This window comes from Malania oleifera, chromosome 3 (genome assembly GCF_029873635.1).
Source record: "Malania oleifera isolate guangnan ecotype guangnan chromosome 3, ASM2987363v1, whole genome shotgun sequence".
Taxonomy (NCBI): domain Eukaryota; kingdom Viridiplantae; phylum Streptophyta; class Magnoliopsida; order Santalales; family Ximeniaceae; genus Malania; species Malania oleifera.
The window spans coordinates 37669084-37694682 of record NC_080419.1 but is presented as its reverse complement, the minus strand read 5'-3'; the positions used below and the strand labels follow the sequence as shown (position 1 = coordinate 37694682).

General features: G+C 35.7%; 1 protein-coding gene across 2 annotated transcripts; it reads right to left on the bottom strand.

Annotated features, from left to right (window-relative positions):
- Nucleotides 1-4376: 4376 nt before the first annotated feature.
- On the bottom strand, nucleotides 4377-23206 carry LOC131152249 (uncharacterized). Of its 2 annotated transcripts, none has more exons than XM_058104008.1 (4): nucleotides 22789-23206; nucleotides 8430-8658; nucleotides 7914-8066; nucleotides 4377-5292 (listed from the first exon to the last, which is right to left on the bottom strand). In XM_058104008.1, exons 1-4 carry the CDS (start codon nucleotides 22987-22989, stop codon nucleotides 4586-4588), a joined length of 1290 nt encoding a protein of 429 aa, XP_057959991.1. In that variant the 5' UTR covers nucleotides 22990-23206; the 3' UTR covers nucleotides 4377-4585. The 2 variants fall into 2 exon arrangements, with proteins under 2 accessions (XP_057959991.1, XP_057959992.1); XM_058104009.1 differs by having other exon boundaries at nucleotides 8430-8651; nucleotides 22789-22895.
- Between the last annotated feature and the right edge of the window lie 2393 nt (nucleotides 23207-25599).

The following is a 25599-nucleotide window of genomic DNA, read 5'->3' as shown; positions in this document are numbered from 1 at the left end:
TTAACTAGGAAATGTTGGTTAGAACATGTTTTGGGCCTTGCTCAAATGTCATAAATCTAATTCTAAACAAATCTAATTTGAATTATCTCATAATCAAGTCTCACATAAATTTTGCAACTGCATAAGTATCTTTACATATGCACATGCATACACACAATTAGTGTTCATTCACAAACTACATCATAAATATAGTATTTTAGGTGAAATAATTACAAAAAATAACATATCTCACATAAATAAAACTATATTGTTTATAAAAGTAACTTTAGTAGAATAATATATAAATAAAAATAAAAATAATACATAAGAATTCATGGGCACTTGAATGAAAAGCATACATAAATACATTTATGGACATAGATATACATGCAGATACACACAGATACATTTAGGTTATTTATCTATATTTAGAGATTTTTTCTGGATTAAACTTAATTAGTAATACTTCATAACAGAAATGCTACACTTACAATCTATAATTTTGTGCAAATTGTATTATGTCTATTGTACAATTATTTAACCTCCTATGAGATTTTAAAAAGAAAAAATGTAGCTCCCACGGGCATGACGCGGTGGAAAGACATTAGTATGTAAGGAGTATTGGAAGTTCAATTTCAAGTAGATACACTCACGGAACAAGTGGTATCTGTGAATGGTGAGAATTTACTCTATAAGTCAGCGAAGACCGTGGATGGTGAAAATTTACTTTGTGAGCCAGCGGGGATCGTGGATGGTAATAGAGATGTGTCTCGAGGTCGGGTTGGCCGAACGTCCAACTGATGCACGAAAGCCGTGTCCGCATTTCGAACTTTACCTGATCAGCGAGACCTAAGAGGAGGACGCTGATCCGTAGGTTTGGTGCCGCACCAGAAGGTCCGAAGGACTTGTTGGTGGTTGGAGTTCTTATGTAATAAAAAAAAAAAAAGTCTTTTGATGGATATGCGTCCCAAAAATTAAATGTTAGGGAAGTTTTTTGCCAAATTTACAAAGCTAGTGTCTTTTACTCAATTATTTTTTTGGAGAGCATCATTGTCAACTTTTTATAATCTTGTTTGCATAACGTCTGAAGCTTTGACAATAGAAAATATATTGGTTTGCATAGAGACAATAGTTCACAGATTGTCCACAATTTCTTGTTTGGGAACTCACCCACTTTTAGAACTAATTTTTTTTTTTTTTTCAAAAAAGGTAAGGTTGCCCCTTTATGACCAATTGGTCATTGGTTCGAGTCAAAGAAAACAACATCTCCATATAAAAGTAGGGTAAGCCTACAATGTGACGATCCTCCCCTTACCCTCGCGGAACGAGGAGCCTTGTGGCTCCATTTTTTTTTTTTTTTCCCCTTTTTTCTTTCTTAAAGAAGAGAAAGGTAGAGCAATTATAAAAAAGGATGGATGAAAACAACCAGGATATTATTTAAGGAATTGTTGTTTGAAAAATTGAAAATTGTTACATAAAATAAGGTTCTCAAAAATATCAATTTTATAAATAGATGCATATCTCATGAGAATATTTTTATTTAAGTCATGTTTTTAGAGTTTGAAGAGTATACTCGTAATTCTCTTATATCAATGTTTAATTTAATATAAAGATCGTGACATGCATTTCAAGAAGATGACACCATTTTCAACAAAACTAGCTAAGAAAATGTATTTAAGCAAATTCATATTTTAAAATTTTCAACAACTATAAATTGAAAAAAAAAATTGAGCAAAAGACACTGACCTCTCATGAGATTTGACAAAAAAAATACTAATATTCTTTAAGATTTCAAAAATTTCAAGGACCTCACCTAAAGTTTTGAACATTCCAAATACCTCTCCTAAAATTTGTTAAACGGACACAAATCACCCCTTATATTTGATAAAAAGATAAGCCTTCTGAAGTGTGTAAGTGTCCCAAAAATCTAATACGAAGGGGGTTTTATGAAAATTTTGAAATCTCAAGGGAGGTCCACGAGGTTTTTAAAATTTTAAGAGATGTTCTAATCCTTTTACCAAGTCTCGAGAGGTCGACATTTTTTTGTCCTAAAAAAGAAAAAAAAAAAAAAAACTCAACACTTGGCATCATTTGAAAATAAGTACATGTTGTAAAACATACTTAAATAAGTATTTGTATAAAATTGTACTGCGCCTTGATAAATATTTATTGCAACAGAGCAAAATTAACTACTGTTATAAATAATAAAAAACTTATAAATTTAAATAATTTACAAGCATGACGATGGTTTTATTAATTAAGAATGAAAGATGAATTATAATAATACTACTACTAAATTAATAATTTTATTATTTATAGTCATAAAAACAATAATCATATATTATTTTATTTCATAAAAATTATTTAAAACGTCAATTGAAAGTGTTAAATTAGCATAATATTAATTATTTAGTTAGCTAGAAAATATTTAATATTTTAATTAAATATATAAATAATATTGTCAAACATTTGAATTCAGTATATTAATTATAAAATTTTAATTAATTTTTATATTTGATAATGTTTAAACTTTAATTAAAAAGGTCAATTTGTTAATTAGATAGCAAAAGAGGTCAATTAAAAATGTTAATGACCATAAATATAAATTAATTTTTAATCATAAAATATTACAATGTTAATTACATTATAAAATGTTTAAATTTTTTATTAAAGGTGAGAACTAAAAATGTTAATTAATCTTTTGATTATATAACATTAGAAAAGTCAATTTAAAATATTAATTAGCATAAATATTAATCAACACGTTTTTATACTAGAACCGTTTCCCCATTTTCATAAGTGGTACTGAATGATCACTTAAGTAATTCAATTAATTAAAATAATTAAGGACAATATAATGTGTAAATATTAACCATGTTTTAGCATAAATATTAATCATTTTGTTAGTAAAAATATTAAGAAATTTAGTTGCAAATATTAATTAGAAAATTTTAACTAATATATTAACATAATTTAATAATAAAAATTTTAACTAAAAATTCATGTTTTTAGACAATATTGAAAACATCAATTAACCCGAAATTTTAATTAATTTTTTTAGTTAAAATCATTTATAATATTAACTATAAATTTTTAGAAAATTTTTAATTAAAAAATTTTAGTATAATTGAACAATTATATTATTTTTTATATATTTAAATATACAAATTCCATGTTAATATTCAATACGTTAGTCACAAGATAATAATATATATTCACATAATACATATAATAAAAATTCATATCCAGCAGAGGCAGGGGCTATGCGAGCCCCACATTTTTTTAGCCTATGCGGCCCCACAAATTTAAAACATCATTCTCTTTTATTTTTAACTCCTCCCCGTGGCTTCATTAATTTATTTTATTATTTTTTAAACTCTTATATGAAACAAAATTTAAAATTTTCAACATGATTTAATTTGATTAAAATATATATATATATATATATTTTTTTTAAATGAATCTCAGCTCAACGACTTTCCATCGCTTTCTTTTTTAATATTTTTATCCTAAAATTAATTTAAATTATTAATTTGTACTTTCTTTATCTTTGATTTATATTTGCAACCGCGAAAATTATAAAATTAATTTTAATTTATAGTATTAAAAAAATATAGAAATATATATACCATCTTACATTTTTGTTTATATACAATATATACACTAAAATTAGAACAAATGATTATAGTAAAATATATACAATACAATAAATTTTCTCCACTAAAATTATAGAATTTTATATTGTTCAAAAATACATATAAGCCCGGTGCGAAGCACGAGTTCATTTTACTAGTTTTAATTAATTTTTTAGTAAAAAAAACATTTAAAATATTAATTACATGTTAAATTACAGTATGTTATTCGCAATATAAGAATATATATTCACAGTATACTTGTATAAAAAAGTGTTGATTTCGAGTATTGTTTGTATATTCATTTTTATACTAGTACAAGGCTACGCAGTATTTATGACTTCTAGCATTTTTCCATTTCAAAAATACCTTTTTTCATAAGTGGTGCATAATGAACGCATAAGTAATCAATTAATTAAAATATTTAAGGGCAATGTAATATCTAAATATTAAGCATTATATTTTTATAATACTACTAATATTGCTCTCATTTTATTAATACTTTTTTTTTTCTAAAACATAATCTATACTAATATATTAAAAAAGGTCATCCTTATTCCTTGCTTTAGGCTCAAAAGCGAAATTTTCAATTTTAGATTTTTAAAATTTTAAAATATAAATCTTTTTCTAATTGGTTGAATTATCCTCTCCTACAATCCTATTGGTTCATATTATTTATTTTCTACATTCCTATCAATTAAAACTCTAGTGCCCAACATGAAAAGCACAATCAACACCCCAAAACCTGATGCCAGCAAAATCAAGTAGTGTCAAGAAACATGGATTTTGAGATTTGAAATTGAATTTGCAAGAGTTTAAAAGAACATTAATACAATTTTATACTATATTTTTTTCTAAATCTACACAAATCTAAATTCAAGGTCTCAAATCTGTTCTCCCAAACATAAAGGTAATTCAGTTTAGAATGGAAATTACGGCAGTGATTATGATTTAATCACCACTGCTCCAAAAGATTAATCAATAAGAATAAAACCTCTTTTTATATACTCCAAACATGAGAATGGCAGGTTTAGAGTCTTCTCCACTTCAAGGGATTTTGACACAAGTGTGCTCATAACCAATTCCCTCTCTGAAATCCTAGCACTTAACCCAAACCCCCTAGACACAACAAGCGAGGCATTACACACATAAGGTACTGAAACAGTAAATCCCAAACCATGGCCTGATTTCTCATGGCTGTTAGGACCCTTTCCCAGAAGCACATCCTTGTATGCCCTGCAAACTGCAGACACATATTTTCCCATTGGCAGAACCGATTGAAGATCAGATGGAATGGACTGATCTGCATTTGATATGTCATAATCTGAGTGAAGGTTCACAACAACAGTACCATGCTTGGGGTGAAGCCGATTACCAAGAGATCTAAGAAATGGGGAATCCGGGTCCCAAAGCTTGCGAGGGAAAATGTCATCACCATCATAAGCGTCAATAAAGACCATGTCATAAAGATCAGTTGACTTGACGACGAAATCCTCGGCATCAGATTCATGAAGGAAGAGCCTCTCATGAGTGCCTCTCCACAGTGCTTCATTAATCATGTCGGGCTTTGAGAGTGCACGCTTGCCTGATGATGTAATGATTGAGAAACTTGGGAAACCCATTGCTTGAACTGAAGCTGAGATGACCAGGGGATCAATTTCCACTGTGTGGACAACGGCACCTGAGAGAGTGAAATTCAGACAGGCTAGAGAGGACGCATGTACAAGGAAAAATCAGCTCTAACGAAAATTACTCTGGTTCTGATCCATTTGGAAGTGAGAAGCTTCAGTTTCAATTTCTATAATGTAGGACTTCTTGAACAAAAGTGCAGCAAACTAATCAAACAGCAATTCTTTCAAAGGCATAGCACCATAATTTCTTTTTAATGTAGCCTCCACAAGTGCGAATTCCAGAAGTAAGTCCATTAAAACAGGCACATGATGCACCAGAGTTGCATCACATAAACAATATGGTGATTTGATTGGCATATATGGAATAAGCTACTTCATCACATATAAAACATACCATGAGAGGCATTTCACTAGTCACCTCTTAAAGAATCCCTGAAGGGAAGTGGTTTCCCTTCCCCACCATAAAAATATGCTTCCAGATCATGTGCTTACCGTCAAATTCTACATAATTGACTTCTACGGAACTGTTTGGTAATTGTGTCAAAAATTTGGAAATGTAAACCAAAAGCAAAAATCAATAATTAAAAGCAGAAATTAAAAACTGAAAATCAGCAACCTGCTTGGTTAGTATTTCCAAACTAAATAAAGCTAATTGAACAAATATTCACTTTCATAGTTTTATACTTGAATCAAATAAATGTCAAAAATATATGATTAGGATGATAAGGAAAAATAAGACAAATTTAAAGATATTAAAAATAAAAATTAATAATAATAATAATAAATAAAGCTAATTGAACAGATATTCACTTTCATAGTTTTATACTTGAATCAAATAAATGTCAAAAATATATGAATAGAACGATAAAGAAAAAGAAGACAAATTTAAAGATATTAAAAATAAAAATTAATAATAATTACTTATTAAAATTTTGAACTCACATTTAAGTACACCAGAACAATCCTATTGTATGAACTATAAGTGGTAAAGATATTCTTTGCATGACTTTTACTTTTGTCAAAATTTGGGTAAATTTATGGTTTTAATTATATTCTAAATTCATATAGCTATTTTTATTTTAAATTTTTTCTAAACAGAATTGCATAGAATAACTTAATCCACCAAAGAGAATTCTAGATATTAAAGTACTGCAAGAACAACTGATTTTTTCAGTTTTTGCCAAAACGGTTGAAAACCCAGAACAGAAACAAAAATAATAATAATAATGAATAGATAAAAAAAAAAAAAAACATTGAGTAATGTATTGTCATCACCTGTTTTTCACTGTATTGCAATAAAAATAAAAGTTGGCAAATAGAAATGGTGCCAAATAGTAGGGACATTAAATGGTACTGTTGCATTAGTGCTCACCTTGCATCAAAGATGAGAAGGAAGATTACCAAGACAACTATAAGTACAAAACAAGCACTTTTAGTGAAGATTGGCAACTAAAGTAACAAGCTTCCTAAGTGCACCAATATATTTGGGTCGGCCATCATAACAAGCCTGTTGGACATTGCATCCATGGCATGATACGACATAGACGAGAAGAAACTCAAACTTAAGCAAAGAAGTGACAAAACAATTGCATATATTGATAATTACTACATTATGTAATACAAGAATGTCCAACGTAGGATTTGCAAATGCACACTACAGTTTCACATAGAATGCTATCAGTTTCCCAAGCAGCATTAGTACCTTCACATAGGCCATTATAATCTTCATCATAAATCTCCTCATAAATAGGAGGATCCTGCTCCATTTACCTCTTATGTCCCCCACATAAAGGATATTTGTTAAAAAATGAAAATCGAATACCTTCCACTATACTCGACCATTATCACCTCCAAGGCTTATTTCTTCATCATTGCCTACTTCATCTTTTATGATCCTATAAATTTCATATCTCAACTCCTCCCTGTTTTGTTCCAATAGTCTCTTTAGGAAGCCTTAATGGAGGCCTTCTGTTATTCAATTCTACATTAATGGCCAAAGCAGTATCTGTGAGAGTAACTGTAGATTATTTGTTTCAGCTCTTTTAGGACATTAAAGGGCTTTATGCCCCCGGTTAAAGGCTTGAAGATCACGGCATTCATCTTTTAATATGATGGTCTATTCTCTAAGCTGGCATGGTGTTATCACTTATGACAAGGTTTTTCAATTATATTGCTCTTGTGCTTGCCAGCCATGCTCATTTTTAAGTTTTTGGAGGTCATGCTTGAGGGTCATATCACCCAGGAGTAACCATTTGCTTCTTTCACCTCAATGATTAATGAACCTTTCACATTTGACTATCATTTTCAACAAAAAAGACTTGCAAGTGTCACACTTGGCTATTTGACACTTTAACAATGAAAATACTTGAAAACAACTACTACAAGAGCAAGAAGAAATAAGAAGATAAATGTTCCAAAATACAAATTGTTAGAGCACCTATAGCAATGGAAGTAATAAAAACAAACAGATTTATATTCTAAAATACAACAGTTAGAACATAAGTAGCACATATACGTCATGTTTGCTGATTTGCTTCAGAAGAAACTGATTTGATTACAGTATATGACTGTTGTTAGGACTTTCCCAACAAAAAAACAAAAAAAAACAAAAAAAAAAAAACAAAACAAACACACACACACGCACACACAAGATAAAGGAAAGTTATGTAACCTTGAATTTTACTAGCCAAGAATAATGGTAGACTTCCTCCACCATGACCGATACATAAAACACGCAACGTTTTCTCACCACGTACAGCAGCCATGAGTTCATAATTACAAGCTGCTAATGTAGCAAAGCCAGCTGATACAACACTCCTCAGATCTGCAAAGTGACATTTTACAGTTTAAAAAAAAAGTTCTTTAAAATGACAAAATCAACCAATCTAGGATTTGTTACAATACATAAGCCACGAATCACATTAAAATGGAGAACCATATGAAAGATACTGACAGAGCTGTAACCATAGACTGATAGCATATCTATTAAACAGTCTGCAGGAAACTGAGTCTTATGTCTTCAACATAACAACAAGCATCAGCCTTATTGTAATCATGGTAAATAAGAAGACTGACATTGGATAAGCAGATGATTGGGAAAGAAAAATGAAAATTGAACAAGTTGAGGGTGTTCTTTAATGATTGCTAAAGCACAGAAATTTTAACAAGGAGAAGGTAAAGGAATTACAAGGAACAGCCAGGCAGTGTGCCTGTGGCATAATGAATACAGAGCCAGGATTCGATTCCCTGTCAACAGCCATTATTTTAACCGTGCTCTGACGAGTATCGTCATTAAATCGAAGCACCCGCCATTGATAACCCAGTATCCTAAACTGCTCACTCTGACCGGAACCTGGATTTACCATTGCATACCTCTGCTGAAGCCATTTCTCTGTCCCCGGCCAATAAACTGCATTCTGCAGCAAATTATGATAAGAACATAGTGTGCTACATGCTTCGTACAGCATGTTCGTAAATTAGAGATTTGAAGCCGCATAAAAGTTCAAAATTGAAATAATCAGTGATAATCAAAATAAGTTCCAGGGAATACCCCTCACAAATTGCCTCACAAATTGGCTCCCTCAATATTTTTCCTTAAGAGTATTACTCTTAGATTTTCTCTTATTTTTCCTTCACATTTGAAGGACATTGTCTAGCACCCAGCTTGAAATGGCTAGCAAGCGGAGAACCAACTGATTTTACATTGTTCATGTTGAACCTTTCAAGAGCCTTTTTAATATATTGTTCTTGAGATAACAAAATTTTTCGCTTCTGTCTGTCACGAGTAAATCTCATGTCGAGAATCTGCTTGGCTGGCCCCAAGTCTTTCATGGCAAAGGACTTGCCTAACTCCCTTTATAGCTTGTTAATTTTGCTGACATCATGACCAACAATCAGCATGTCATCAACATACAATAACAAAATTATAAAGTCACCATCAAAAAATTTCTTCGTAAAAACGCAGTGGTCTACAGTTGTTCTGTTGTACCCATTTTTCTCCATAAATGAGTCAAACTTTTTATACCACTGTCTTGGTGCCTGTTTCGGTCCGTATAGACTCTTTTTTAGTCTACACACAAGTTTTTCTTTACCTTTAGCTTGAAACCCTTTAGGTTGGTCCATATAGATCTCCTCATTAAGATCACCATGTAAAAAGGCAATTTTCACATCAAGTTGTTCAACCTCCAATTTTAGACTGGTTGCTAAGCCAAGAACAACTCAGATTGAAGGCATTTTTACCACGGGTGAGAATATCTCATCAAAATCAATGCCTTTTTTTTTACCAAAACCTTTTACAACCAACCTTACCTTGTACCGTAGTTATGAATTGTTTTGTTCATTTTTAACTTTAAATACTCATTTGTTCTTAAAAGCCTTTTTACCTTGGGGTAACTTTAGCAAGTCAAATCTGTGGCTCTCATGCAAGGATTTCATCTCCTCTTACATGGCTTTTACCCATTCATTCTTGTGTTCATCATTAATGGCTTCCTGGTAACTCTCTGGCTCTGGTTCTCCCCCGTCAATGAGCATCACATACTCGCTGGGAGAGTATCAACGACTTGGTTGTCGCTCTCTAGTGGACCTTCTTGGTTGTGGTTCTGCTAGAACCTCTTCTGGGATTGCATCTGGTTCAGCACTATCATTTGTCGGAGTATGATCATCAGATTCTGATGTTGCTCCCCCATCAATAGAACTTGTAGGCAGGGATATGGGCTCCAAATTGACTGGAGCTTCATCTGTCTATGACTTCTCCAGTTTCTCGAAATCTTCAATTGTCTGAGCCCCACTAAGTATAAGAGTCACACAAAATACAACAATCTCCACCTTGGCGATTATACGCCCCTTAGGAATACCTGAAAAACATGTTTGATTGCGCCACCTTGACCTTAGAACGTTCGGTTGGGTTTGACTCCTTTCTAACACTTGGAGACATGAAGTATGTTCGAGCAATGTTTGGACTTTTCACTTGTGACCTACTTTGTCAAAATATCCGCTGCGTTTTCAGATGTATGATCCTTCTCCAATATAAGTTCACCTGAAGTAATCAACTCCCGAACCCTGTGGAACCTCGTATCAATATGTTTGGTTCTTGCAAGGTACACTTGATTCTTTGCCAAATAAATAGCACTCTGATTGTCACAACGCAGCACAACCCCATCTTACTATAAGTCCAGCTCTTTGACTAAACTAGTAAGCCATAAGGCTTCCTTTGCAGTTTCGGCAACAGCCATATATTCAACTTCAATTGTTGACAATGCCACCAAAGATTGAACTATGGATCTCCAACATATAGGTCCTCCTACAAAGGTAAAAACATAACCCATTGTAGACCTTCTGTCATCCATATCCCCTGCATAATCAGCGTTTACAAACCCCACAACTGAGGGACTACCCTATTGCTTTCCGAACATGATGCCATGACCCAATGTACCCCGTAAGTATCTAAAGATCCATTTGACGGCTTCCCAATGTTGTCTACCTGGATTAGAAAGAAACTTACTCACCACACTTACAACATGTGTCAAGTCTAGCCATGTACACACCATGACATACATTAAACTCCCCACGGCACTAGCATAAGGGACCTTTGACATGTTCCAAATATCATCATCCATACTTGGGCAATCTGCAGTAGACAATTTAAAATGACTCGCTAAAGGTGTACATACTGGTTTTGCATCAGCCATGCTAAACCTATCCAACACCTCCACACAATCGCCCTGAGATAACCATAACCTCCTTACAGTTTTGTCCCGGTGAATCTCCATCCCAAGTATCTTCTTGACTGAACCAAGATCTTTCATGTCAAACTCTTTATGTAACAGTTCCTTTAACTGATTTACCTCAGTTAAATCTTTAGCAGCTATCAACATGTCATCGACATACAACAACAAGAAAATAAGAGAAACATCATCAAACTTGTTCACATACACGCAGCAGTCATAATCACATCTTTTGAGACCAATCTTGATCATATAGGAATAAAATCTTTTATACCATTGCCTTAGAGACTATTTCAACCCGTAAAAAGATTTCTTCAACTTGCAAACTAAGTTTTCTTTCCCTGGTTCACTAAATCCCTCCGGCTGTACCATATAAATCTGTTCCTCCAAGTCACCATGAAGAAACGCCGTCTTCACATCCATTTGTTCCAAATGCAGATCATAATGAGCTACCAACCCCAACACTATCGTAATATAAGTGTGTCGGACCACAGGTGAAAAAATTTCATCATAGTCTATTCCCTTCTTCTGTGAATACCCTTTTGCCACCAACCGTGCCTTAAAATTTTCTCTTTCCTTTTCTGAAACTATTTCCTTCTTCCTATATACTTATTTGCAACCTATCTGTCTCTACCCATTTAGAAGCTCCACCAAATCCCAAGTTTGATTCTTATGTAGTGATTCCATTTCCTCAATTATTGCACTCATTCACCTACCTTTCTCCTTGCCGTGCACTGCTTCTTGAAATGTAGTTGGATCATTGCAACTAGTAAGAAATGCATAAGACACAAACTCTTCAAATCCATACCTTGGTATTGGTTTGATAGTGCGTTTGGATCTCCATATAGGAACATTGTCGACCTACTGGTTTCCTGAGCTAGAACTCTCTACAACCAAAGGACCATGATCATTGTCGTTGCCCTGAGCTTCCGACTTCATCTGCACAACATGTTCATCTCTGCCCCAGTTTTCTGGCTCCTATTTCTATTCATCACAATCTTGAGTACGCTTCACCATAACCTTCTCATCAAAGACCACATCTCTACTGATCACCACCTTGTTTGCCACTGGATCCCACAATTTGTACCCCTTCACACCCTTTTAATATCTCAAAAAGATGCAACATCTAGATTTTGCATCAAGTTTCGATCTCTCCTCATTAGACACGTGAATATAGGTTGGACACCTGAATACCTTCAATCCAAAATGGTCTACAACATTTCTCATCCACACCTCTTCTGCCACTTTCCCTTCTAGTGATGCCCTTGGTGATCGGTTTATCAGAAAACAAGTCATACTAACTGCCTCGACCCAAAATTTCTTCGATAGCCTTGCATTAAGCCCGAGACACCGAGCTCTTTCAGCTAGAGTTCGGTTCATCCTTTCAGCCACACCATTTTGCTGAGATGTCCGGCGAACAGTAAAGTGTCTCTTAATGCCCTGCTTCTCACAAAACTCCATGAACCTAGAATCAGAGTAATCGATCTCATTGTTTGACCTTAGACATTGAATTCTCCTCCCCGTCTGGTTTTCCACTTCAGATTTCCCCAACTTGAACCTGACAAACGCATCAAACTTATGCCGCATGAAGTATACCCAGACTTTCCGTGAGTAGTCGTCAACAAAGCTCACATAGTAAACATGTCCACCTCTTGATGCTACTCCAACCGGCCCCCAAACATTGGAATGCACATAATCAAGAATACCTTCCGTCTTGTGAATAGTTGATTTGGATTTTGCCGTCTTGTTTTCCAAGAACACAAATCTTGCAAAAGTCCAGCTTATACATTTTCATACCTTTAAAGAGTTTCCTCTTGTGTAGTTCTTTCATACCATGTTCCCCCATATGCCTGAGACACATATGCCACAAGACAGTTTCATCAGATTCAGTATCTACGACTGTAGCTCCACCTACAACAGTAGTTCCTTGCAATGTATAAATATTCCCATCTAACTTTTGCCCTTTCAACACCGTCAGATTACCCATCCATACTTTCATAACCCCACTTTCGGACTTGTAATTGAAACCATTACAATCCAAGGTGTCAAGTGAAATAAAACCCTACCTTAACTCTGGTATGTGTCTTACATTACTCAAGATTCTCACAGTATCATCAAACATTTTTATTTTAACACTTCCTATGCCAATGATCTTATAAGAAACATCATTACTCATAAGAACCGAACTTGAATTCACTAACCTGTAGGTGCTGAACCACTCCTTATTTGAAGTCATATGGTAAGAACATGCCGAGTCAAGTATCCATGAGTCCGTAAGGTGATCCGACCCTGACAAAACTGAACAAACATCACCATCACTACAAACTGAATTTCCTTCTTGAACCACATTCGCTGATTTTGAAGCCCCTTCATGCTTTTTAGCATTTCCTTTCTTCCAATCCGGACACTCTGGTTTAACATGCACCTTTTTACCGCATTTATAACACCGGATATCCTTTTTCTTCTTGGATTGAGTTTGGGATTTTTAACTTGATCTACTTTTGAACTTTCCTTTCCCGCGCTTATTGTTACCTTTCACCACAAGTACTTCTCATTCATCACATATTTGTAGCCTTTGATGAAAATTCAACAAGGCACTTGTCACCTTTTCTAAATTAAGAGTCTTTTTTTTCCCATGTAAGAGTGGTAACTAAATTTTCATACGTATGAGTTGCTGGCAAAGAATTTAGTAACATCAAAGCTTTATCTTCATCAAACTTAACATCAACACGCATCAAATCATTTATGATTTGATTAAATGCATTGATATGTTAATTTAAGTTCGAACTATCAACCATCTTAAGCCAATAAAGACAATGCTTAAAAAATAGTTTATTAGAAAGTGATTTGGACATATACCGGCTTTCTAACTTTCGCCACACAGCCGCTGGAGAATCCTTCTCCATCACATGATAGAGCACTTCGTTGGCCAAACACAAACGTATTGTGGAAATAGCCTTTGCCACCAATTCTCTCCAATTTGCTTCATCCATACCATCCAGTTGAACATCATATAAAGCCTTCACCATCCCTTGCGGCACAAGTACATCCTTAACTCTTCTTTGCCACAAATCGAAGTTTCCGGTTCCATCGAATTTGACAACATCAAATCTTTCAGAAGAAAAACCCAATGGCATGACAACAATGCTCTGATACCCATTGTTCTGAAATCGAGTATGGGATAGCACAACGGAAATTATGAATGTAGCAAACAATGAAGCACTAAATGAAATTCACACAGAGAGTATTTCTAAAAGCAATAAGAAACAATACGAAGATATACGTGGTTCAGCAATGCCCACACCCATAGGAGCAATCCGACAAAGGTTTCACTATGAAAATGAAAGTTACACAATATAAAGATACAATGATCTCTCCTTCTGTCAAAACATGCCCAGAAAGACATACTTAACAGCCCCTCGGAGGCTTCCCTCCGAATACCCAACAGTCCCTACATTTCAATTCAAAATTTGAATTCTTTCTTGCAGCCCCGAGAGCACTAGACGACTAGAGGGGTCCACTAGACAACTAGTCTTTGAATGTCTGATTTGCCTGCTCCCGGTATCTCTAAACTTTTGAATTTTTCTGGCTCTCGGTATCTCCTAGTCGACTAGTGAGACCCACTAGTTGACTAGTCACTATTACACAGCACAAGACTTCAACACATGTTTTTCTTATTTTGTCTATGAGCCCCACTAAGTATAAGAGCCACACACAAATACAACACCCCATGATGCAGTAAGCACGGGTATTCGAGGGCGTAGCTTTGATTTCTGGCAAGAGTTCTTTTTCCTAGAAAGGATTTTAATCCCTTTCTCGCTTATGTGGCTGAGCCGCTTATGCCATAGCTCAATGGGAACTTCCTTTCTTGCTGCATTTACCTCTCCTCTACATAGCTTAGTTTATGTAATATAGAGGGATGTGTCTTTCTTGCCTTTGGCTACCACCAAATTACCTATTGTGAGTTCCCACTTACCTTCACCAAAGTAATTACTGTAGCCGTCATCATCAAGTTTTCCGGTCAAAATCAAGTTGAGACGGATGTTCGGAACATGCCTCACATCTTTCAAAAGTAATTTGCATCCAAGGTTAGTCTCTAAATAAATATTGTCAATTCCGGTAATTTTAGATGTACCTTCATTTCCCATCTTCATACATCCAAAATCACCACTAGTGTAATGAGAAAAAATCCAGCCTTTGGATTACATGGTAGGAAGCACCTGAGTCAACTACCCTTGTTGAATCTTGACTTGCAAGATTAACACAATTGTCATCTCGTACAATGACAACTTCATCAGCGATGGTTGTGGTGTCATTTGTACAGGGCTCATTTTGTTATTTCGGTCCTGATTTTTGGATCGTTTCGCCTTTTATTTCCTACATTCTCGAATGAAGTGTCCAACCTTACCGCAATGATGACATTTCTAGTTATGTCTGAAGTTTGACTTTGATCGTCCTTTTTGACTTTGACCATGAGAATTTTGACTTTTTCTTCTCCCGCGCCATTCTGGCTTGTCTCGATTTTCTGTGACAAGCGCATCAGACTCGGGAGTATATCCCTCGTCTTTTCTCCGAGACTCTTCGTTCAACATTTTTTTGTCTTGTACCATTTCCATGGTAAGTTTGGCTTCAGGAGCTGAGTTGTCGACAGACACAACTAGTGTGTCCCAACTCTTGGGCAAGGGACTTAGCAACAATAATGTTTGCAACTCATCATGTACCTCACTTTCATAGAGTTGAGCTTATCTACGATACCTTGGAACTCACTCATGTGTTTCTGAGACACTGTTCCTGTCTTTGTACTTCAAGTTCACAAGTCGTCGCATCAGATTCTCTTTATTCTGTGCGGTTGTCCTCGCATACATTTTCTCCAATTTTTGCTAAAGAACGTAAGCATCGTGTTCGTTTGCAAAATTTTGGAAAATACTCTTGGATTTAGCACCGCTCAATCACTGTCTGCAAATGATGGAGGTTTGCTACTAACATCGATGATGACCGGCGTTGTCGATTTGTCACCGTCTTTATCATCCGTTGCAGTCGCAGATTTTTGGATCGGTGTTAAAATGGACTTCCACAGATCTTTAATATATAAAAGATCCTCTATCTTTGGCCTCAAGATTGCATAGTTAAATGCAGTCAATCTGATCATGTTGCCGGTGCTCTCCTCCATTTAATTTGTAGAAATTAGGAACCTCGCTCTGATACCACTTTGTTGGGAAACATATTGGAATGATAAATTTCCAGAATACTTGAAAATAAATGGGATAAAAATAAAATAGAGTAGGCAAAATGACATCGAGAATTTTTACATGGAAAACCAGTCAAAGGGAAAAACCACGAGACCGTAGTCTACTTCAAACTTCCACTATAATAATAATGGGAATACAGACTTCACCCTAAGGTGGATATCACTTACAATACAAAAATTTGTATTCTTCAATTTGTGGATAACACCCCTCACAAATTGGTTTCCTCAATATTTTTCCTTAAGAGTACTACTCTTAGATTTTATAGGATTTTCTCTTATGCATATCATTTGCATCATTGCATCTATTTATATAGGCAAATACCTATCAAACTTTGCAGAATTTGTCAAAGATCGTGGGTTGTTGCCATCTTTGATTTCAACAAAGAGCATTTTCTTCCAGCTGCAATTGTTGAATCTCCTTTCCACAATTGTTGAAGCACGGCTGCCCACAGCAATTGAATTTTGGTGCGCCACTCTGATAAGGTCATGCATGCTGAACCAACTTCTTTGACATTGAGAATTCCTCTTGTGAGTTTGTCCCACATTAGAAAAAATGAGTAGATGATGGGTGCTTATATACATGATTGGGCCCAAGATCCAAAAGACTTAAAATTTTGGGTCAAGTTGGTGCTGACCCATGTGTATCAAGTACACCTATGAACTCCTCCGGTTTAACAAATGGTAACAGAGCCGACAGTTCATAACTCTAGGAGAGGGAGAGTGTGACCGAGGCTAAGAAGGATCATCTAAGTTGTCAAGATGGATCCAAATAGGGTCAAGACCTGGGAGGTAGGATTGGTTTGGATACCCACTTGGAATACAATCCGAGACACGTAAGATGTAGTGGTAAGGCTCACTTGAGCAAACTGTTGAAGACTTAGTCCCATGAAGGAGAAGATGACTTTCGTTCAAGGGGGAGCAGTTGGAACTCACAAGTGAGGGGGAGACTGTTGAGAATTCCTCTTGTGAGTTTGTCCCACATTGGAAAAAGTGAGTAGAAGATGGGTGCTTATATACATAGTTGGGCCCAAGACCCAAAAAACTTAAACTTTTGGGTCAAGTTGGTGCACACCTATGGACTCCACCGGTTTAACAAGTATTTGAAGGGTCCCTCCATGTGGAGGAAACCAATAAATATCAAAGAAGTTGACTGAGCATGCATGGCCTTATCAGAGTTACGCACCAAAATTCAATTGTTGTGGGCAGTCGTGTTTCAACAATTGTAGAAAGAAGATTCAACAATTACAGCTGAAAGAAAATGCTCTTTGTTGAAATCAAAGATGGCAACAACTCACGATCTTTGACAATTTTTGCAAAGTTTGATAGGCAAATGCCTATATAAATAGATGCAAGGATACAAATGATATGCATCAGAGTAATACTCTTAAGGAAAAATATTGAGGGAGCCAATTTTTGAGGAATGTTATCCACAAATTGAAGAATACATATTTTTGTATTGCAAGTGATATCTACCTTAGGGTGAAGTCTGTATTCCTATTATTATTAGAGTGGAACTTTGAAGTGGACTACGGTCTCGTGGTTTTTCCCTTTATGGGTTTTCCACATAAATATTCTCGGTGTCATTTTACCTTCTTTATTTTATTTTTATCCTATTTATTTTCAAGCATTCTGGGCTAGGAAATTTATCATTTCAATATTTTTCCCAACAAAGTGGCATCAGAGCGAGATTCCTAGTTTCTACAAATTAAATGGAGGAGAGCACCGACAACATGATCAGATTGACTGCATTTAACAATGCAATCTGGAGGCCAAAGATGGAGGATCTTTTATATATTAAAGATCTGTGGAAGTTCATCATAACACCGATCCAAAAATCGGCGACTGCGACGGATGATAAGGACAGTGACAAATCGACAACGTCGGTCGTCACCGATGCCAGTAGCAAACCTCCATCATCTACAGATAATGATTGGGCGGTGCTAAATCGGAAGTATACCGCTCAAATCCGCCAATGGATTGACAAGACTATTTTCCAAAATTTTGCCAACAAACATGATGCTTACATTCTTTGGCAAAAATTAGAGAAAATATATGTGAGGACAACTGCACAGAATAAAGCGAATCAGATGCGATGACTTGTGAACCAGTACAAAGACGGGAACAATGTCTCAGAACACATAAGTGAGTTTCAAGGTATCGTCGATCAACTCAACTCTATGAAAATGATGGTAGATGATGAGTTACAGGCATTATTGTTGCTAAGCTCCTTGCCCAAGAGTTGGGACACACTACTTGTGTCTGTTGGCAACTCAACTCCTAATGGCAAACTTACCATGGAAATGGTAAAATACAGAATGTTGAACGAAGAGGCTTGGAGAAAAGACGAGGTATATACTCATGAGTCTGACGCGCTTGTCACAGAAATTCGAGACATGCCAGAATGGCGCGGGAGAAGGAAAAGTTGAAATTCTCGTGGCCAAAGTCAAAAAGGACGATCAAAGTCAAACTTCAGACACGACAAGAAATGTCATCATTGCGGTAAGCCTGAACACTTCATTCGAGAATGTAGGAAAATTAGAGGCGGAATGGTCCAAAAATCAGGACTGAAATAACAAAGATGAGCCCCGTACAAATGACACCACAACCATCGCCGATGAAGTTGTAATTGTACAAGATGACAATTGTGTTAATCTTGCAAGTCAAGATTCAACAAGGGTAATTGACTCAGGTGCTTCCTACCATGAAACCCCAAGGCTGGATTTTTTTCTCATCTTACACTAGCGGTGATTTCGGACGTGTGAAGATGGGAAATGAAGGTACATCTAAAATTACCAAAATTGGCAATATTTATTTAGAAACTAACCTTGGATGCATGTTACTTTTGAAAGATCTGATGCATGTTCCTGACATCCGCCTCAACTTGATTTTGGCCAGAAAACTTGATGATGACAACTACAGTAATTACTTTGGTGAAGATAAGTGGAAACTCACAAAAGCTAATTTGGTGGTAGCCAAAGGCAAGAAAGACACATCCTTCTATATTACAGAAACTAAGCTATGTAGAGGAGAGGTAAATGCAGCAAGAAAGGAAGTTCCCGCAGAGCTATGGCATAAGTGGCTCGGCCACATAAGCGAGAAAGGGATTAAAATCCTTTCCATGAAAGAACTCTTGCCAGGAATCAAAGGTACACCCTTGAATACCTGTGTTGACTGCATCATGGGGAAACAACATAGAGTTACTTTTCATAGCACCCCACCATCTAGAAAAGCTAATATTCTAGATTTAATACACACTGATGTCTGTACAATGTGATCCAAAGCACTTGGAGGCGCTATCTATTTTGTAACATTTATTGATGACCATTCTAGCCAGGAATGGGCCTTTGCCTTGAAAACTAAAGATCAAGTGCAAGATGTATTCAAGCAATTTCATGTAAAAGTTGAAAGAGAAACAGGCAGACGGTTACAGTGTGTACGTGCAAACAATGGCGGCGAATACTGCGAGCGATTTGAAGAATATTGCAGAAGCTTTGGAATCAAACTAGAAAAATCAGTACCAAAAACACCTCAACACAATGTGTTGCAAAGAGGATGAACAAAACCATCTGTGAGAGAGTTAGGTGTATACTCTCAAATGCAAAACTGCCAAAACCTTTTTGGGGAGAGGCAATGAGGACAACGGTTGATTTAATCAACCTTTCTCCATCAGTTACATTGAACTATGATGTACCAAAAGCAATCTGGATAGGTAAGGATATTTCTTACAAACATCTGAAAGTATTTGGCTGCAAGGCTTTTGTTCATATCCCAAAAGACGAAAGGTTAAAACTTGATGGAAAGGTCAAGCAATGTATCTTTATGGGTTATGCTCATGAAGAGTTCGATTACAGACTTTGGGATTCTATCAACAAAAGGATCATCAGAAGTCGAGATGTGGTGTTTCTAGAAAATCAGACAATTGAAGATTTCGAGAAACTAGAGAAGTCACAAACAGATGAAGCTCCAAGTTAATCTGGAGCCTGTATCCCCACCTACAAGTTCTGTTGACAGGGGAACAGCATCAGAATCTAATGATCATACTCTGACAAATGATAGTGCTGAACCAAAACCAATCCTAGAAGAGGTTCCAACAGAACCACAACCAAGAAAGTCCACTAGAGAGCGACAACCAAGTCGCCGATACTCTCCCAGTGAATATGCGATGCTCACTGATGGGGAAGAACCAGAGAGTTACCAGGAAGCCATTAATGATGAACACAAGAATGAATAGGTAAAAGTCATGCAAGAGGAGATGAAATCCTTGCATGAGAACCACACATTTGACTTGGTAATGTTACCCCTAGGTAAAAAGGCCTTAACGAACAAATGGGTATTTAAAGTTAAAAATGAACAAAACAATTCATAACCACGATACAAGGCAAGGTTGGTTGTGAAAGGTTTTGGTCAAAAGAAAGGCATTGATTTTGATGAGATATTCTCACCCGTGGTAAAAATGCCTTCAATTTGAGTTGTTCTTGGCTTAGCAGCAAGTCTAAATTTGGAAGTTGAACAACATGATGAGAAAACTGCCTTTTTACATGGTGATCTTAATGAGGAGATCTATATGAACCAACCTGAAAGGTTTCAAGCTAAAGGTAAAGAAAATCTTGTGTGTAGACTGAAAAAGAGTCTATACGAACTAAAACAGGCACCAAGACAGTGGTATAAAAAATTTGACTTGTTTATGGAGAAAAATGGGTACAACAAAACAACTGCAAACCACTGCATTTTTACCAAGAAATTTTATGATGGTGACTTTATAATTTTGTTATTGTATGTTGATGATATGCTTATTGTTGGTAATGATGTCAGCAAAATTAACAAGCTAAAAAGGGAGTTAAGCAAGTCCTTTACCATGTAAGACTTGGGGCCAGCCAAGCAAATTCTCGGCATGAGATTTACTTGTGACAGACAGAAGTGAAAAATTTGTTTATCTTAAGAACAATATATTAAAAAGGTTCTTGAAAGGTTCAACATGAACAATGCCAAATCAGTCGATTCTTCGCTTGCTAGCCATTTCAAGCTGAGTGCTAGACAATGTCCTTCAAATGTGAAGGAAAAATCAGAAATGATGAAAGTGCCTTATGCATCGGCAGTTGGCATTCTTATGCATGCCATGGTGTGTACAAGGCCAGATATTGCTCACGCAATTGGTGTGGTGAGCAAATTTCTTTCAAATCCTAGTAAGAAACATTAGCCAACTGTCAAATGGATACTCAGGTATCTTAGAGGTACCTGTACTTGAAGGTTTTACAGATGCAGATATGGCCGGTGATGTGGATACCAGAAAATCCACATCTGGATATCTAATGACATTTGCAGGGGGAGCAGTTTCGTGGCAATCACGACTACAAAAGTGTGTTGCTCTATCCACCACAGAAGCAAAGTACATCGCAGTTACTGAAGGCTGTAAGGACATCCTATGGATGAAGAAGTTCCTAAAAGAGTTATGACAAAGCCAAGAAAAGTATATCCTATATTGTGTCAGTCAAAGTGCAATCCATCTCAGCAAGAATCCAGTTTTCCATTCCAGATCAAAACACATTGATGTTAGGTATCATTGGATACATGAAGTGTTGGAGAACAAGCTATTACAGGGTTACAGTTTGATAAAATTCACACCAACGATAACGGATCTAATATGATGACAAAATATCTACCTAAAGAAAAACTAAAAATTTGCAAAACTACTACAGGACTGATGGAACCCTCCACATAGTCGGAAGGGGGAGATTTGATGGGTCCCTCCATGTGAAGGGAACCAATAAATGTCAAAGAAGTTGGTTGAGCATGCATGGCCTTATCAAAGTGGGGCACCAAAATTCAATTGCTGTGAGCAGCCGTGCTTCAACAATTGTGAAAAAAAGATTCAACAATTGCAGCTGGAAGAAAATGCTCTTTATTGAAATCAAATATGGCAACAGCCCGCGATCTTTGACAATTTCTGTAAAGTTTGATAGGCATTTGCCTATATAAATAGATGCAAGGATGCAAATGATATGCATAAGAGAAAATAAAAAAAAATCTAAGAGTAATACTCTTAAGGAAAAATATTGAGGGAGTCAATTTGTGAGGTGTGTTATCCACAAAATGAAGAATACATATTTTTGTATTGTAAATGATATTCACCTTAGGGTGAAGTCTGTATTCTCATTATTATTATAGTGGAAGTTTAAAATGAACTATGACCCCTTGTTTTTCCCTTTACGGGTTTTTCACGTAAAAATTCTCGGTATCATTTTGCCTACACTATTTTATTTTTATCTAATTTATTTTCAAGTATTCTAGGTTGGGAAATTTATCATTCCAATAACTTTTCCAACAAGAAGTTCCGGAAACAAACGGAAAAGAATAAAGGGAAAATGGGGGCGAAAAAGAAGACAACCTAAAACATCAAAAGCACTGGTTTGCACACGAATGCGTGAGTTATACCAAGTACTCCGTGAATTATAGACCACTTCAAATCTTTGTTTTCGAGAGGGATGATAAATTCCAATGAAAAGAAAAAAAAAAATTGTAGCGTGCAAACTGAGTCATGTACAACTGAAAGATGAGAGAGGGGTGGGATAGTTAACTGGTCTGGAGGAAGGAAAGGCGACAACGGAGACGACGCCGTTTCCTCGGTCGGAAGCTGAACGGAAGACGGTGTGGCCGTCGGGGTCGGGGGCCCACCACTCGGAAGAGTAGCACCAGTCGCCCTCATCTTCTACCATACGACGCCGAATGGCCGTGGAAAAACCGCGGATGTTCCATCTACAGCTCGATCTCCGCCACATCGCCAAAAACCCTAATCCCCAAAGCCCTAAACCACTGTGACAAGTTGTATCGTATGGACTCTTGCTTATTCCTCCGCCCTCTTCAAACGCAACGGCTCTGTATCGGCATTCGGAACACGGACGCTGGCCTAAACCAACAGTTAGATTTGTCGTGTAACTGGAAAACACATAGGCTTTCCTTTGACAATGGATCGGCGTGAGTGGAACGAGATAGTAATCGGGTTTGGATGGATCATATATGGGTATAAGTTAAACAGATCGGATTTGGATCCGGATTCACCGTTTACTAACTAAACGAATTATAAATAGGTACCCATTAAAAATTCGTTTAAAAATATATTTTATTTATTTTTAATTTTTTAAAATATTTTATATAAAATGATTTTTGAAAAAAAACAACACTTGTTTATTTTATTTATTAATTATATTAACAAAAAAACATAAAATGTAAAAAATTGTATATCTTTTTATACATCAAATTAAATGAGTCACTCGACGAGTACTCAATCTAAACGCGCCTAACTCGTTTAATAAACGAGTCGGGTTCAAATAACTCGTTTAAATGGGTTATTTTCCATTAAATCCAAATTCGATTTAAACGAACGAATCACAAATCATCCATCGAATTTCGACCCGTTTTACCACCCATATTAAAAATTTATACACGAACCTTCCCTCCACACTCTCGTTCACAAACTTTTAAACACATAGAAAATAGAATCATCTTCTATATGTATGCCACCTCCAGAATTGAGATAAAAATGCTGATTGAGTACACAACAACAAATAACCATCTTTCACTTCATTTAGACTTTCTTGAAATTTCAATTAATAAACATAATTTTTGTAAAAATTCCATGGACTTACCTGGACAAGTGATTTCCAGGATAATTATATTTCTCTAGTTAAATCGCCATGTCAAATAAAAATTCAAAGAATTGATCATTTTTGTGGAAAAAAATGAACAACACAGGCCCTTATTTTGCCATAAACATAAAATGATATTATAATAGGTAAAATTTCACTCGCAACGACAAACTCTGCACCTTTTTTTTCCCAAGGAATTGCACTGTTTAGGCTAGGAAATGTGCAACAATAGTTCTTCTTCTTCTTTTTTTCTTTTTTTTTTTTTCTTTTTTTTTTTTTCTAATTTCCATGCTTTATTTTTTAAAGATTAGAAATTAATTTCTACTCATTGTTATACCGTTTATGGGTGTAAGGGAAAAAGGCTAAAATAGTTATTTTTTAAAAAAAAATTATTCGACAAATTGATGGTATAAAAAAGAGGCGGTATGAGATATTATACAAGAGACCTCCCTCTCGACATGTCCATGTGCTTATATTTTAGATGTTAAATACGTAGTAAAATAGTTCTAAATTCATTAATATTAACCATATATATATATAAAGGTGACTCAATTCGAATATGTTTACAATTTAGAAACACACATATGGACATGTGGAAGAGCTCTTGTATAATTGCTCAGGAGTATACCTAGAAATTAAATGTCAAGGGATATCCATGATATTTTCAAAAAATATATATACATATCGAAAGAGATTGTCTTTTAAAAAAATCTTTAAGAAGATTAGTTATTGACATAAAACTAACATTACAGGTGTCACGGGCCGAACATTAAACACCCTTGTGAAAGGACCATGCGACGTTAGCTAAAACTCTCTTATTTAACTAGCCAACCTATTGTTTACGACAATTCACCTACAAAACACTTTCATTGTCATTCAATCAAACATAAGCGGAAGTAGTAAGCAAGTTATGAAAGCAATGGCATGTAAGCAGTTAAATTGAAGCAGCGTAATTCATTAAAAACACCTTCATTAACATTGTGTGTTTAGTGAGGGAGGTAAGTAGGCTAAACACATTGACAATAGTTAGTGAATTTTACAAGTTGATGAACGCTCACCCTCTCCTAAAGAGCTTTCTATGCTATTTTCACTATAACACTAGGAAACATCAAAGTAACCGAGGAGTCATAGTGTCTCTTTTAGCATAGGGAGAAACTACTACTAGAAAATAAACCAACACTAGTATTTACATGATGGAAATTCATCTCAAACGCATGAGACAATCAGTCATAGGTAAGCATAATTGTAATGACCCGAAGAATAATGGTATTAAAATATTAAAGAGAGAGGAAAATGGAAATATAAAAAGGAGTCGGCAGCAGACTTCGTAGACGAACACTTTGCGTTCGTCGAGCGTTCGTCGACGACGTTGCATTTTGGACTCGTCGACGAGGGTGTGCTTCATCAACGAGAAGATACCAAGGGGATATATATCGCAACTCTGAATTTCGTGGACGAGGAGTAATGTTCGTCAACGAATTACCTTCTTGACCTTGTCAATGAAGTGACGTGACTCGTCGACGAAAGCTAGTGTATAAATAGGCCTAAAACTCATTTTTGGCCAGAAAATTACGCGAGAACTCCTCTCTCTCTCTCTCTCTCTCTCTCCTCAATTCGACCCTCCTACCTTCTCTCTAAGTTTCTGGGCTGGATTTACACCGGTTCGATGATCTGAAGCCACCACGACACTCTTAGGGAAGTTCTCTGCATATCTGTCGGAGTGGATCATCGGTGGGGATAGTT

Excerpts from the sequence above, each read along its gene's own strand:
- LOC131152249 (XM_058104008.1), bottom strand. The coding sequence starts at position 22,989 with ATGTGGCGGAGATCGAGCTGTAGATGGAACATCCGCGGTTTTTCCACG. Across the intron at positions 8,659-22,788 it reads CCTTTCCTTCCTCCAGACCA|AATGCAGTTTATTGGCCGGG; the intron begins GTTAACTATCCC and ends AATTTGCTGCAG. Across the intron at positions 8,067-8,429 it reads ACACTGCCTGGCTGTTCCTT|ATCTGAGGAGTGTTGTATCA; the intron begins GTAATTCCTTTA and ends GTCACTTTGCAG.